This window comes from Limulus polyphemus, unplaced genomic scaffold, assembly GCF_000517525.1.
Source record: "Limulus polyphemus unplaced genomic scaffold, Limulus_polyphemus-2.1.2 Scaffold355, whole genome shotgun sequence".
Classification (NCBI taxonomy): domain Eukaryota; kingdom Metazoa; phylum Arthropoda; class Merostomata; order Xiphosura; family Limulidae; genus Limulus; species Limulus polyphemus.
In genome coordinates this window covers 396692-412403 of record NW_013665965.1, presented here as the reverse complement: position 1 = coordinate 412403, position 15712 = coordinate 396692, and the positions used below count along the sequence as shown (strand labels likewise).

At 33.2% G+C, this 15712-nt stretch overlaps 1 protein-coding gene across 1 annotated transcript in view; it reads left to right on the top strand.

Moving 5' to 3' along the window:
* Positions 1 to 15712, top strand: part of LOC106457642 (coiled-coil domain-containing protein CG32809-like) — a 395034-nt gene that overhangs the window by 235124 nt on the left and 144198 nt on the right. The window contains exon 4 of the mRNA XM_022383642.1: positions 15281 to 15423. Within this exon, the coding sequence (XP_022239350.1) occupies positions 15281 to 15423 (143 nt within the window). The remainder of the gene's footprint in view (positions 1 to 15280; positions 15424 to 15712) is intronic.

Genomic DNA, 15712 nt, shown 5'->3' with positions numbered 1-15712 from the left:
CTAGTTTTATTTAAGAAAGGACATGTATCGCTGACGTTCCTCGGGAAGAATTTATACCGAAAATTAACAAACGACTAGAGACGTAACAGTATACATTCTAGACGGGCGATACGCCTAAAAGAGCGTGTTGAGTGTAAATTAACCTCGTGAGACAATAACAAGTATTTTTGTGTGTGAAAATGTATACATTCTAGACGGACGATACACCTAAAAGAACGTGTTGAGTGTAAATCCCTATTTTTCTTCATCGATTTTTAGTTCGCGTATTTACATCATTTGTGCAAACATGCATTGAACAAAATGCTGAAATAGATATCAGCCGCTCAGAAAAGCTCGTGTGCTTGAATACACGTCCTAAGCCTAATCTAACGTTGCTTGAATACACGTTCATTAGCAAGATACAAAATAAAGATAGGAATACACACAAATATATATTTATCCACGAATCGGCGTTGTTTTCTCAGTGCAAAAAATAAAACTACATAATGAGCTATCTACACTCTAACCCACAGCGGGGAATCGGATTCCAAATTTTTTATTTGTAAACCCGGAGTCTTATCGCTGACCCACTTGAATATTTTAAGTATAAAGGATATATTGAGAAAGTAATATAATTTGCCATTTTAAACGCAACAATATAGTGGCATGGCAAAGTTCACTAAAAGAGTCAGAGCAAAAATAGAATGTTTAATTAAACTAAGAAGAACCATCCGGCTAAATATTTATATGAATAAAGCTTAGTTTCCGAGTGGTATTACAAGTTAATGTCCTCTTGGTTTGTATTTTGCGGTGGAACCAGAAATTGTTGATCCAAAACCTGCATTTTAAGTTTGTTTATTGAATGGCAAACAAATATAAAAAAACGAAATTTAGATCTTTGTCAAAGTAAAAAATCAACCATTTATTCCATATCAAACAATGTATAACGATTATTGTCTTATTTTCTTGATACCGTCTAGAATATGTTGCTCTAGTCTTACTTTGTTAACTTATGTAGGGGTAATTTCTACTTGTTATAGGCTTAGGTAACAATTATATGTAACGATTACGTTAAATGAACTACAGAGCCCATCTCTGTAATGTTTGTTTGTTTTTGAATTTCGCACAAAGCTACACGAGAGCTATCTGCGCTAGCCGTCCTTAATTTAGCAGTGCAAGACTAGAGGGAAGGTAGCTAGTCATCACCACCCACCACCAACTCTTGGGCTACTCTTTTACCAACGAATAGTGGGACGATGAGCGTAGTTCATGAAACTGTTTGGTAAAATACTTGGTGCATAGGGACTGATGAGCGTATTTCATGGAACTGTTCGGTAAAAAGTCATGGTGCATCCTTCAGTTCTGCAGATCTGAAGCAGAGAATATCCCTAAGCGTAGACTATGATCAACTAGGAAGAAACAGTAACAAGGTCGCTTTTCCCTCATGGTGTAAAGAATGAGCTAATACACTTTAGTGACATTTATAGGGATTATTACATACAGGGTGATGGTGGGGAGTTATTAAGAAGTGAATAGATGTATTGCCGAAAAACTTTATGTAGACAGACATTTATAATTCTGAAGTATTTTTACGTGACAACTTATGACTGAAAATACTGTTAACATAATTCGTAAAAATGAAGTATGCCATGTGGCTATTTTTTTATGACAAGACATCAGAGCTTTGATTTGTTGTATAACTGTCACTTGCGGAATTATCATCCTGACAAAATATATATATGTACAAATTGAAACATTTTTTTTTATAATAATGTCGTTTTTCCTTTCGTTCTTCTGCTTCGTAATACAATGTAAATTTACCTACTTACATTTTAACAAATTAAAGGTTTTAACGTGTATATTTTTGCGACTTCTATTGATTTCGCTAAAAAAATAAAGCATATATTTTTTCAGAATCTATTAGTCTAATATATCGTGTTTTTGTTTCTCATAGCATGATACAATATAAGAAATAAAAAAGAACAACTTCGTAACCTGAAGGAAGATCAACTGGAATTGTAATTTACTGCGTGTTATCAACGTTTTGACTATTATTGTATCTCGCTGCTATCCAGTTGAAAGTTAAGGCGGTCAATCTCTATATGATATAGTGATACTTTTAAGTATGATACCAGCACTTAGAGAATAAAACCAAGTACGTGTGTTCTACAGAATCAGAAAAGTCTTCAAACTGTCCGAGCTTATCAACACTTTTATAGGAACCGATTTCAGATACTTAGGTTTTCAATATAAATCAGTTAGAAACCAATGGACCTGAAGTTTTTATAGTCTATGTGTGTCTAGTTGTGCATGATTCGTGCTTAACTATTTTAACCTAGGCACTATAGTGACGAACTGTTGATGAGGGTTAATAAAAGTAATGAAAGACCATCACCAACCCCCCGATACTCTGAGATCAGCGCCGTACTTTACGGTTGACTGTAAAAATACAGATGACAATAAACTTATAAATTATTTTTGATCGATGTGTTCCATTACCTACTTAGAATTAGTTCGTAACTTTTGAACCGATATTTTAATTTGAATGGATAAACAAAATGTTGCTACTTGCTATATTTTACCTCAACACTCAAATCATGGTATATAAACAGTGATCAGTATTTATTTTAACCCTAAGAAACTCGAAGAAAGAGATTCTGGTAATCTAAAAAATTAACCAAAGCAAACTCCGTTATAAAGTAATTTCCCATATATAACTCTACAAAGTTATCCTGGTGAAAAACTAGGAAACTATTCACGGTATGTTATTTGATAGATACAGTCTCATAACGCATGATTTTCAAGGACCTCACATATCTTTCGGAAATTTATTAGTTTATGTAAATTTTTACCGTATTATATCCCGGCATTAGTGTAATATGGTAATAGATAAATAGATACGATATTGCTGAAGCAAAAAAAAAAAAGTCAGCATCATAAAAATATTCCTCCATAACATGGACTTGTAAAAACCAATTTATAAATTAAATTGTTATGTAGATAGAGTCGAGAATGCTAAGAGAATACAGTTTAAAAATACAGTTATATTTTATAGTTAAAGGCCTCCGCGTTCCATGAATATTAGAACGTTTGTAGACCTTGTATTTATTTATTTCGTTTGTCTTAAAAACGTATGAAACTAATCAATTTAAAGTTATGGTTTTGGAATTTGTGTAAAAAATATACGAAACATAAACAACGTTGAAAGTAGGACAAATCCTTAATTTTGCTACCTAACGTGCATGTTTCTAAAGTGGTTAACCTCCATGCTGTATTTTCTTCAAATTTAATAAACTAAAGAAGATGCAAAATATTTGCAAGACAGGCTTGTAGGATAGACTTCATTTTTGTTTTCCAATACGTTAATTTCCCAAGTCGTTTACTTATATCATACCATCCCTCTCGTTATGTTTTCCCTATTTGATCATGTCTGCTGCAGGAAGTCAATGAAGAGCAGGGACGGAGAGTTCAGTTTTCCACCCTACACAGTGCAAAGTATTTAATTCTTTCTCACAAAAAATTGCAAAATGAAAATGTTTCTAAAATATTAAACTAGATTTTTTTTAAATTCTGGAAACTAGACCAATGTGCACACAAACTGTAGCATGAATTCGACAAACTTCAAGATTTTTGTCGTTGTTTTTAAAGAGGCGAGCAAGATAAAAACATTCTTCACTATATCATTTGTACTGCAAGATTTTTCAGCACAAATAACTTTTTACCGTCGACAAACGGAACAAAGGGCTGGAAACTTCTGTAAGCACCTTTAATTCAATATTAATCAACAGATCATCTTGAGGTATTTCAACATGGAAAGAATTAGTATTTCGACTGAAAACGGATCAAACAGTCGGCATGGAAAAACAAGATAAGGGGTATTGACAAGCTGAACTTGAAAGATTTATTGCTCTTCGAAAATTCAAACTCATAAGCAGGGGGAAAAGGGATTTATAATGAGCTAATCAGCTGATGTCCAACAAGATCCAGATATTTCGAGTATCATTCGACTGTGCTGGACTTCACCCAGTTATAAGATCACACAAAAGAGAAGAGAATGATAATATGTTTTGTAACAATTACTGAGGCATCTGTGTCTGAAAAATGAAATCAGTGTCACGGATTTTTGCCGTTGCACAACACACGTAGTGGCAGCATGAACTAAGTTTTTCTTAAAGAAATAACGTGTAAGAGTTATAAAAGAGTATGATGACGAAGTAAACATAAAAGACAAAAAGAACTGTGTTCAAAAAGGAAGTAGAAGCTTAAATTCGAAAGCTTTTTTGTTTTTATTTCATGCAATGTACACTCCCCGAATTTCAGTTTTGAACGATGCAGCCAACTGTTGCACTGAGGCCTTGAGTGGCGTTCTTTGACTTCATTCAAAGCATATACGCCTGTATTTCTACTTGAACTTATCGGTGGGAAGTATTGCTACAGCATGTTTTCCAATTACGTGTGAAGCCATTGAGTGACACGCGATGGTAAACTGGATGTGATGTTGTTCGTGCACTACAAAAGCATGACTGGAAAAGGTCTACGATGCACTATTTGGACTGACATCAATTTCGATCAAGTATAAAATTGCAGAAAAATTGGACTTGAAACAAACAGTGTGCGATTTCGCCTCAATGAAAGTAAGAAAAATGAAATTTCCGTAATCGTACAAGCTTGAACTGTCAGGGTAATCACGTTACGATAACTTTTTCTCAGGATTTAATTAGTAAGTATAAATAAAAACATTTTATTTACAGTATTACGGATTTGAAAGTAAAATTCGAAATGGGGAGAGGCAGACTGAAACTTTTCTTAGCGCCAGGCTTTAATATCTAAAGTAACAGCGAGAAGTATGGGAGTATGTTAGATATCCCACTTAGTAGTTTTCGGCTTAAATACGAATAAACAAACAAAAGTTTACAATACTGGAGAAATGTTTAGTAAAAAAAAGGAGTTTTTTATGGACTTTGATATATTTATGAACAAACTTAAAAACACAAAACATTGTTAGATATTAAGAATTTTGTACTTGAATACCTAACAACGACACGAAGTTTAACTGCCTCATTAACTAAGAAAATATAATAAACAACAATAATGTGTATCTATTATCATATATATTAGATCACTGATAGGCTTTTCCAGGGACAGGAAGTCAATAACAGTACATAAAGTAACTTACTAATTTTTATGTGCTTTTTTTTTAAGTGCTATTATATTTTATTCTTAATTACAGGGGCTCGGCATGGCCAGGTTGTTAAGGCACTCGACTTGCAATCTGAGGGTCGCGGGTTCGAATCTCTGTCACACCAAACATGCTCGTCCTTTCAGCCGTGGGAGCGTTATAATGTGACGGTCAATGATAGATTAGAGGGTTGTTGTTAAGCACAAAGCTACACAATGGGTTATTTGTGCTCTGCCTACCACGGGTATCGAAACCCGGTTTCTAGCGTTGTAAGTCCACAAACATACAAAAATAAATCAGTACCGATCTTTTTGTGCATAAAATGTGTGTAGTTTAAGTCACTTTAAGTATCTTATTTATTTTTATACAAATGTTCAACTTCTAACTGGATGGGTTGAAGAAACATAAGAGTCAATTAAACTCCTATAAATTCCTGAAATATAGTCCAACCATTTTGAATTGGAAAATCTAAGAGCGTATTGGGGTACATACATAATAATAATAGTGTCAATCTGCTACAAGCCTAAGCACCCTTTTCTAAAAAAATTGTACCCCACTCCGAGAATTTCCGAATAATTTCAAACATACACCGAAAGTAGAGCGGGATTAATTAAACAGCAGAGTAGGCAGTTGCCTATGAGCCCACGGTATCAAGTAGTGCGTAGTGGTTATGCTTTTGGTTATAATGGTTTTCTCAGACATATTTTAAGTGTAAATTTGTAGTGTTTTAAAATCATTTTGATGGGTAAAATTTCAATGAAATAAAAAGAGGGCATGTGAAGAAAGGAAATCCCACAGATCTGACCTATGACCCCACTGTGATCTTAATTTACACTAGAAACTTGAAATTGGAAATCAGCATAAAGTTGATTTTAGTCTACAAACACCTAGACGTGTAGATGAGTTTAAGACATATTATTTCAAAAGGATAAAGATTAATTAGGCAAGTATGAGAATTAAAATTAATTAGAGCAATAAGTACGAATTTAGAACAAATTATATTTTAAAATACGGTAAAAGTTTCACACCAAGACGTTGAATTTAAGCTTTCTCAAGAAATGAAAGTATGTATTGCACAGCTCATCTCCTTCATTTTGAACAACTTATTTCTGTTCAGTAATTCCTTAATGTTATATTTAAAAAGTTTATTAAGATTATAGCCATTAAGCTTAGCTCTCCATTTAATGAAAATAACTTGGACCGTCTATTAGTACGTACAAGCACAATGTGCCATCGTTATTACTACTGTTCGTAGAGCTTAAGGTGAACAGCATTTAAGAATTCAAATGAGTCTGGTAACTACATCTCGAAAACTAGCTTTGAACTATCAAAATTCTTCTCCTAAAAGTGTAAGTTTTTTTTCCTTTAATAAACTTTATATATATATACATTTTTTATCAACATGTTTTATGCGTTCCCAGAAATTATTCATTTTATTTAATCTTAGGCAGACTTTGAGTTATCAAACAACAAGAATTTCTTAAGAACTTTTCTTTGCCAAGAACAAAATTTCGACATCAACGAACGAGCTCGTTTAATGTTGTCTATTGATTCAATTAATCTTTTGTGACGTCGGTTCGCCGATGAGCCCTCTACCGGTCTACATAACGTCACTAATCAGTCCAATGTGATCAGACAGCTTACATCTGATTTAATTTTTAGTCTAAGAATTGCTGCAAAAGAAGACAGACCGTGCGAGTTTAATAAGACTCTTTTAACCTGTCATTTGAATCCGAACTTAACACAAGATTTATAACCATTGTTATGATTCAAACATTAGATAAATGCAATAATTCAATTCAACTTAATTTTACAGGAACTTTTTAGACAATAAAAAATGTTGTAGATTTTCTTGTAAAAATCTAAATACAATTAACCAGCCCGTTTTAATCGAAGACGCAGACACATATGGCAAATTTCATAAAGCCTTAGCTTCATTACTATAGGCAAGAATCCCATAATATATCAGCTTTAATGTTACAGGTAATAATCCCATAATATCTCAGCTTCAATATTACAGGTAATAATCCCATAATATCTCAGCTTTAATATTACAGATAACAATCCCATAACACCTCAGTTGCATTACTATAGACGAGAATTCCATAATATCTCAGCTTCAATATTATAGACGATAATCCCATAACACCGCAGTTTTAATATTCTAGACGAGGATCCCATAACTACAGACGAGGACCTCGTAACGCTTCAGCTTTATTTCTATAAATAAAAATCCGATCGTAAGGCCTCAGTTTCATTATTAAAAACGTGAAATAATTTTAAAAATTTCCTAACATATATTCAGAACAAAATTAAGTCTCACCACATTATTTTAACACGATGCTAAATTATGTTAAAAAGTTAATTAATGTAACTTTTTATGTTTCCTGTAGTTATATTAATCACTTTGCGAACCAAACAATAAAAAGCAAAAGTCAATAACTTTTCCTCCCAGATGCGCTGTTTAAAAGTAACGCACCATTTTATCTTTTATAGCTATTGGAAAATGACGAGAAACGTCCAACTACCGCAGAGCCTAATAGACCGCTTTATTGAAAAGATGCGTTTAATATAACATCATTAATTGCTTGTGACAAACTGATACGCCAATAAACGGTTTTATTAGAACATAGAGGCGTATTCAATAGAATCGATAGATGTGACTGCAATGAGCTGTTAAACGTGTCCGTCATTGGTGCAACAGAATTTATCAAATCCTGAAATGAGAGCAATAACGCAAACTGTGATATATAGTATATCGATGGAAGATGAGAAACCATCAAACCAGCAATGGATAAGGCATTACATACCAGAAATGTTGGTTTCACATCTCAAGATATCGGTTTTAATGCTGGAGTAATAAAGAGGCAGTGTGTATCTACTAGATTAAGGGGAAAATGGTTCAAAAAGTGATGTAAAAATGGTTCAAAAAGTAATGTATATCCCAAATTACCAAATACGAGGTTACTTTTAACAGTCTAGAGTAAGTTATAAAATCATACAAGTTTCACGACTACTTTCTTTCGCTTGAGTAATTTATAAGAAATGTAAAGAAATATCTGAATATTTCTATAGAATAATAAGCGTCTTTCGTGAAACTGTTCAGTCAAAGTCTTGTTCCATATGAATCGATGAACGTATTTCATAAAACTATTCGGTAAAAGTCATGGTACATATGGACTGATGAAACTATTTGGTAAAAGTATTATTCCATATGAATCGATGAACGTATTTCATAAAACTATTCGGTAAAAGTCATGGTACATATGGACTGATGAAACTATTTGGTAAAAGTATTGTTCCATATGAATCGATGAACGTATTTCATAAAACTATTCGGTAAAAGTCATGGTACATATGGATTGATGAAACTTTTTGTTAGACGTCTTGGTGCACATAGACTGATGAAACTTTTTGTTAGAAGTCTTGGTGCATATGGACTGATAAGCGTAGTTCATGAAACTGTTTGGTAAAATACTTGGTGCATATGGATTGATAAGCGTAGTTCATGAAACTGTTTGGTAAAATACTTGGTGCATAGGGACTGATGAAACTTTTTGTTAGAAGTCTTGATGCACATGGACTGATGAAACTTTTTGTTAGAAGTCTTGGTACATATGGACTCTTCTAAGGTAGGTACGGTTATGCGCTCATAACCCTTTTTTGTACCTTTGCGCAAACATACTGAAATAATGAAGTTTATATGGTTAAAAATAACAATATCGTGTATTCGAACATTTAAAAATCATTCAACTATGATCAAATTACATAAACATAACTATAATGATAAAAATGTCTAATTCACAAATTTTTAAATCTCCCATATCCCAATATATAGGAGCTGTTTAAAATGTTGTTCTGTGTACAAAAGTTTAAACAAAATATTAATATAATCAAGATGTATAGGAGCGATAAATAAACTTCATTTATGTATAGTTACTTGTTTAATACAATAAACTTAAAAACCCTCATACTGAATAATTGTATGCTTTTTTGGTGAGCTTATAGATCTCGTTCTATTTTAAATATCCCTCTACTATCTAATGTGATATGACCTGATGGTTAGGACACTCGACTCGCAATCCGAGGGTCGCAGGTTCGAACCACCTCCTCAAACATGCTCGCCCTTTTAGTCGTGGGAACGTTATAAGTTACAGGTTCTATATATGGTTCTACCAAGATCTATGTGTTTATATCAAAACTAATCTTACTTGTACAAACCCCGTATATGTTTTCGCTAGTCAAATGAAATGGAAAACAACTGGGTATTTTTACCATAAATTCATTTTCTAGTTTGTAGTCTATAGTCTATATAAAACTCTGGCTTTCATGATTTGTACTTACTGATAAAATTCTGGTGGTAATTACTTTGTTATATTTTCTACTCTCTTGTATTCACCTACTATGAAATACATTTATCAGTTCGTAAAGTTTCAAGGTTGTAACATTCTATGTCTATAGTTGTCTTACTACTGGTGCATTTGTTCTTAAAATTCCTTGTGCAATTTTAAGATTTTATCACAACACTGCTGTGGAGCAGATACCACAAGACCTACCGTTGCCTTTAAGCCACGTAGAAAGTTCTACCTTGAAAACCTTGTTACGCAAGCCTGTAGAAACACAATTAGCTACTTCTTTTGTGCCAGAAATCGTGTTATCAGGCATGGCCTTTTACTACAGGCCTATCCCAAACTTAATTCACACTGTAAATCTTCCGATTCTAAAGTATCAATAAAAGTTTCGTTATCATACCAAGATGCACGTGTAACTTATAAACATTCACAAACTCAAAGCAAATGTGTGTACTCAAATACGTTTTCCTCATTGGATTTTTGTTTAAACCAATTACAGCACGGTGTAAATACTTGAATCTATTTATATCCAATTAATCTGTAAAAAAAACTCCTAAACATATACACTGTATTGTTTGTTTGTTTGTTTTGAATTTTGCCCAAACTATTCGAAGGCTACCAGCGCTAGTCGTTCCTAATTTTGTGATAGACTAGAAGGAAGGCAGCTAGTCAGCACCATCCACCGCGAACTCTTGGGTTGTTATTTATTAACGAATAATGGGATTGACCGTCACAAGAACATACTTGCGAAAAATTAAGTTTGGAGACGGCTTGAATGGATAGTGAAAGAAACTTTATAACAAATGTACAACGTTTCAACAAGCTTATGCCATCATCATATGTATTTTTTATTTATTTTACTTATTCAACTTCTAAAAAGTGGGTTCCTAGTCATCGCTATTTTCCGGAAAAAAAAAGACCGTAGATGGCGATGCAATGCGACTTTTGTAGCTATATTTGCTTATCATGTGACGTCATTAGCTCATTCATTTACTCACCGATTAGTAGGACTGTCATAACAATTGAATGATAATACTTGAGCAGAAAGATTTATATTCAGCATTAGGGATGATGCAAGTCCCTGAGTCAGTTGTGGAAATAAAGAGCACGTTGAACATTTGATGTGACTTGCAGTGGTAATAATGTATTCTTGAGATCAGGTACAATTTCACCGTATTTAAAGGCGACTTTACATCGCCACCTATAATATATTTGATTTATAAATGTGATTTGTATATATTATATATTTTCACAAACCTCGACTAATGTTCAATGCTGTAGACTGCATGGTTTCTCCCATTATCTGTATGCGTATATCCAACTTATCTAGCGCTAGTCCTGTACATAGCAATAAATTTATACCACATGTTGAGATAAAATTGTAGCCTGGAAAATTTAAGGATGCCATCAACACTGTGAATATTGAGATAAAATTATACCCTGTAGAGTATAAGGATACCATCAACACTGTGAATATTGAGATAAAATTGTACCCTGTAGAGTATAAGAATGCCATCAACACTGTTAATGTTGAAATAAAATTGTACCCTGTAGAGTATAAGAATGCCATCAATACTGTTAATGTTGAAATAAAAGTGTAACATATAGAGTATAAGGATGCCATCAACACTATTAATGCTGAAATAAAATTGCACCCTGTAGAGTGTAAGGATGCCATCAACACTGTTAATGTTAAAATAAAATTGTACCCTGTAGAGTATAAGGATGCCATCAATGCTTTTAATGTTGTTAATAGCGGTGTTTAATTTCTTATATAAGCGTTTTTGACAGTCATGTCGTTAATTTCAACGTTTTAAGTTTCATCTCACACTAAAAGGATATAATAATGTAAAACGCGTATACTTCATCTATCTCAAAATATTGTCTTTTCAGTTGTGGCAAACTACTTTTTGTTGCTTTTATTTTAAATATTACTTCATAAATATTGTTAAATTTTATTAGCTGCATCCTTCACAATCAAACCAAATCACTCCTCTTTTAATATTTACTAGGTGTTTCATTCTAAAAAATCATGATTTCGCTGCTGAACCGGTAAAAGTGATTGCTTACTTATCTTTTGTATTTATTTTATTTTTAGAGAAACACTGTTTATTAATTAATACAGGGCTGTATTATTTTCGTTAGTATCGAAATGTTTCTACTGTTTCTATTGATAATAACACTAATCATTTGTTTGCTATGGACCAGTATTTAGGTGAATTTCTTATACGAGTGTAGAATTCATGAATAGGTAGTTTTAGGCTAACAAATGTAATGAATATGTTGAGTAGTAAGTTATAAAGAAACGTTTGTAAATGTGGAAAGTAACATCGTAACTACGATAGCCTATCCAACCTGAGCTATAAATCATTGATTATTTGTAAAGCCCTCGTACCCACGCGTATATATGTATGTACATTATTATGGCAATTACTATTAACCTTCGCAGTATTTCATTGTTCACTTACAAACTCGGAACTAAATACTAAGTTTCATTGCGTGTTATTGTATTGTGAATAGGAGCAGCAATGGCCTTATGGTTAGCGTTTTGGGCTGGGGGTCGAAGGGTTCGAAGCTAGAGACGTGATACCCGTTACAAAAGTGACATTCAATCCTATTATTTAGCTCAAGGAACCGGACAAAGCCTTTCTGACAGCGGGTGTGATGCTGTTTGCTGGCTTGCTACCTTCTGCTAAGTTTAATAGTTCAAAATTAGGGACAGCTATACGTGATCCTAGAGGTCTCTGACCTGATTCTTATTCGCATAAGGTGTCCTTCAGATTGGGAATTACAATTATATTTTTTCATCAAAGCAGCTACGTCGATGCTGCTTGCCTATACCTCATTACATTACAATTAACATAGACTGAAGTTTTAAATTCGTTGACGGGCACGTCAGAGCAATAAGTCGTTGTTGTTGCTATTTTAGTGCAAAGCTACACAATGGGCTAACTGCAAGCTATCCACCAGGGGGAGAATCGAACCTCGGATTTTTTTGTTGTAAGTTCATAAAATCACCACTGACTCTCTAGAGAACAACAATAATATTTTAAAGGTTTAAACAAAAACAAAAAAAACTAGATGGTTCAGTTAAAATATATTAAAGAAAAACGAAGAGTTAAAATTATAGTAATATAGTAAGTTCGACTTTTCGATTCCAAAATTGGAAAGTTATTTAATAAAGTCAAACAATTATTACAGCTTTTTTTTTTTGAAATAGCAACTTAATGTATAATAAAACTGATATTTTTTTGACATGAAATCGATTTCTCTGGCAAAGAGAATCTAAACTTATTATTACTTCGTTTATCCGAGTGTAAAAAAAATGTCAATAGTATATTAAGGCTATGTTGTATATTTAAAGTTAGTGAAAATATCGTGACAAAAACGATTTAGTTCTAGTTGGAAGTTGTTTGTTTGTATTGTTTGGTGAATTTCTTATAGAACTAATAAATTCAACATTAAACTGAGTTATGTCGAGTCAGACACTACATTATTTTTCATGCTGACAGAGACGTAAGTATTGATTTTCGTCAGCAGAGACACAATCTAATATTGTTTACAGAATGCTCCGATTTTACGCCCAAATATAAAAAAAAAACTTTCAAAGAGCATCGCTTGCGGGAAGCTCCTAATTTATATTGTCTGTTTTGTTTTACCATAATCCGCTGTGTCCAACAAGATGGCGAACAAGTGACTTACTTAAAAGTAAGATGGCGAGATAAAAAACTGCCACGTATGATGAATAATTCAAAATTATGATTTCCTTTCTTGGTAAATCTGACGAAGATTTTGAATAATTTACACTTATAATTAACATCTATAATTTACACCAATATAAGCTTATCTTACTCACTTAATATTTGCTGATGATTATAGTTACTACTTTAATCTCGAAATTAAGAGTATTCATCTTTGTCTTTTACTATTAAGAATAATTAGACAAGGATTAGAAAACAACTACTTGAAGTAGTTTGATTTTATTGGCATAAATCCTTGCAGCTCAGCCATTTAACTATGTACCTTTTATCATAAGTTTGTTTATTTGTTTGAAGTTAAGTACAAAGCTACACAATAGGCTATCTGTGCTCTGTCCACCACGGGTATCGAAACCCGGTTTCTAGTGTGGTAAGTCCGCAGACATACTGCTCTGCCACTGGGAGCTTTTATCACAAGAAAGTTTGATGTATGAGCTATAGCTACAATTCATTAATTCTAATCTCGGCTTATTTAATAACAGATATAACCATTTATGTTATAGTTATAGCTAACTGTAGGCAACTTGCTTACTATTAGTGATATTTTACGTTAAGTTGCGGTCTAATGATTTGTTATAGTCTCGCTTGTTGTCCATTATAATGATTACTTTTTATATTTGTTTGAAATTAGCAATGATGCACACTGTTATCGACGTTATATAATTAGTATGCAGAGCACTTGATGAGAGAGGTAATTACTGATACAGAAGGAATCAAGGTTAACGGAAATAGAATCTATAATCATATGTATTCTGATGACACATCATTTAAGGGTGAATCTTGGGAAGAGATACAACGATTACAATATGTTGATAAAGGGAAACATTGTAGACTCAGAATAAATGCCAAATACAATTAAGACAGTGATAATTTCACGATCTGAGGAAGGTCCTAAAATATGGCTCGAAGTGGAAGGTAAAGAGTTGGAACAAGCAGAGGAGTTTAATTATTTAGGGACGAATGTCAGTATAATGATGATGGCAATTTAGAAAATAGATAAAGATAGGCATTGCAAAAAGCAGAAATCTTCAGTCTTAAAGGAATGCCCAGGTGAGATATCAAACTAGAATTTAAGAAGGGGCTACTTATGGTCAGTCCTATTCTACGGGATGGAAACATGAACCCTGCTTGCTGAAACAAAAATACAGTTTGAAACATTTGAAATGTGATGTTATTGATGAATGATGGAGTAATGAGGAAGTAATGGAATGTGCAAAAACATATAAATACAACTGATGATATATATATATGGGAAACGGAAGATGCGCTACTTTGGGCATTCGATCAGCTCTGAGGGAAAGTTGGCAGAAATCCTGATGGGTAAAATTAAAGGGAGAAGAGTGAGAGGCAGACAAAGACGCGCTTGGCTCGATGACGTTACAAATGGGATTAGAGATGAAAATCTTGAACTAGGAAAGCTGGCAGAGATCCTGATGGGTAAAATTAAAGGGAGAAGAGTGAGAGACAGACAAAGACGCGCTTGGCTCGATGACGTTACAAATGGGATTAGAGATGAAAATCTTGAACTAGGAAAGCTGGCGTGAAATAAAAAACAGTGAAAGACTATAGTCGTCGACCTTAGGAATTGGGGGGGGGGACACCATGCCTGAATGATTGAGAATTAGCAATATGTAGGTTAACAAATAAGTGTATTATTTTTAAATTTTCTAATTAAAAAGTTTGATCAGATGAATTACTAATTTAGTCTCTAAGTACCCAAAATATATTTCTAACTATTTCAGTAATCATTCAGTTAATTTTCTATCATTTTACTTGTTTCGGGTAGGCATCTGCAATAAGTGCTGTGACTTTTTAATGAAAACCAATATAATGGTCTTACTTATAAGATGTCTATTTCGGAAGGTGATACAAGTCCCACAATGATCCAACCACCTTCCAACGTTCAGATTTCACAATTCCAAATGAACACATTATATTCCATCTATAACTATGTTTTCCAATGAAGTGTAAAACGTCGTTAAATTGCTTTATCTTTTTCATATTCTCCATAGGTCAATCAAGTGGGGTAAGACAAAATGAATGGATGGAAACAAAGAATGGACATTCCAATAAGCGGTCTAACTCAAGACAATACCATACCATAGCAGGACACTTCATCCCCATGGAACTACAGAACTCAAACATGGACCTAGAAGTAGGTTTAACGTTCTGACGTTTAAATAATGTATGGAAGTAGAAATAAGTTAATAGTGTTGTTAATAGCTTGTACTCTGTACTCCGTTATTAACTAATTCAACATAACTCAGTGTAATGGAACCAATCGTGGTTCATTTTTCTTTTCAATAATGTACACTGAAAGATCTAAACGTCACGAAGATTCCAAGTTCAATTTAATTTAAAGACTTTCGCTTTCCTCAAGCTGTTCAATTTTTTAAATCACTTAAGGTTCAGCAAGAATATATTTTCATATTTTTCATTCGATA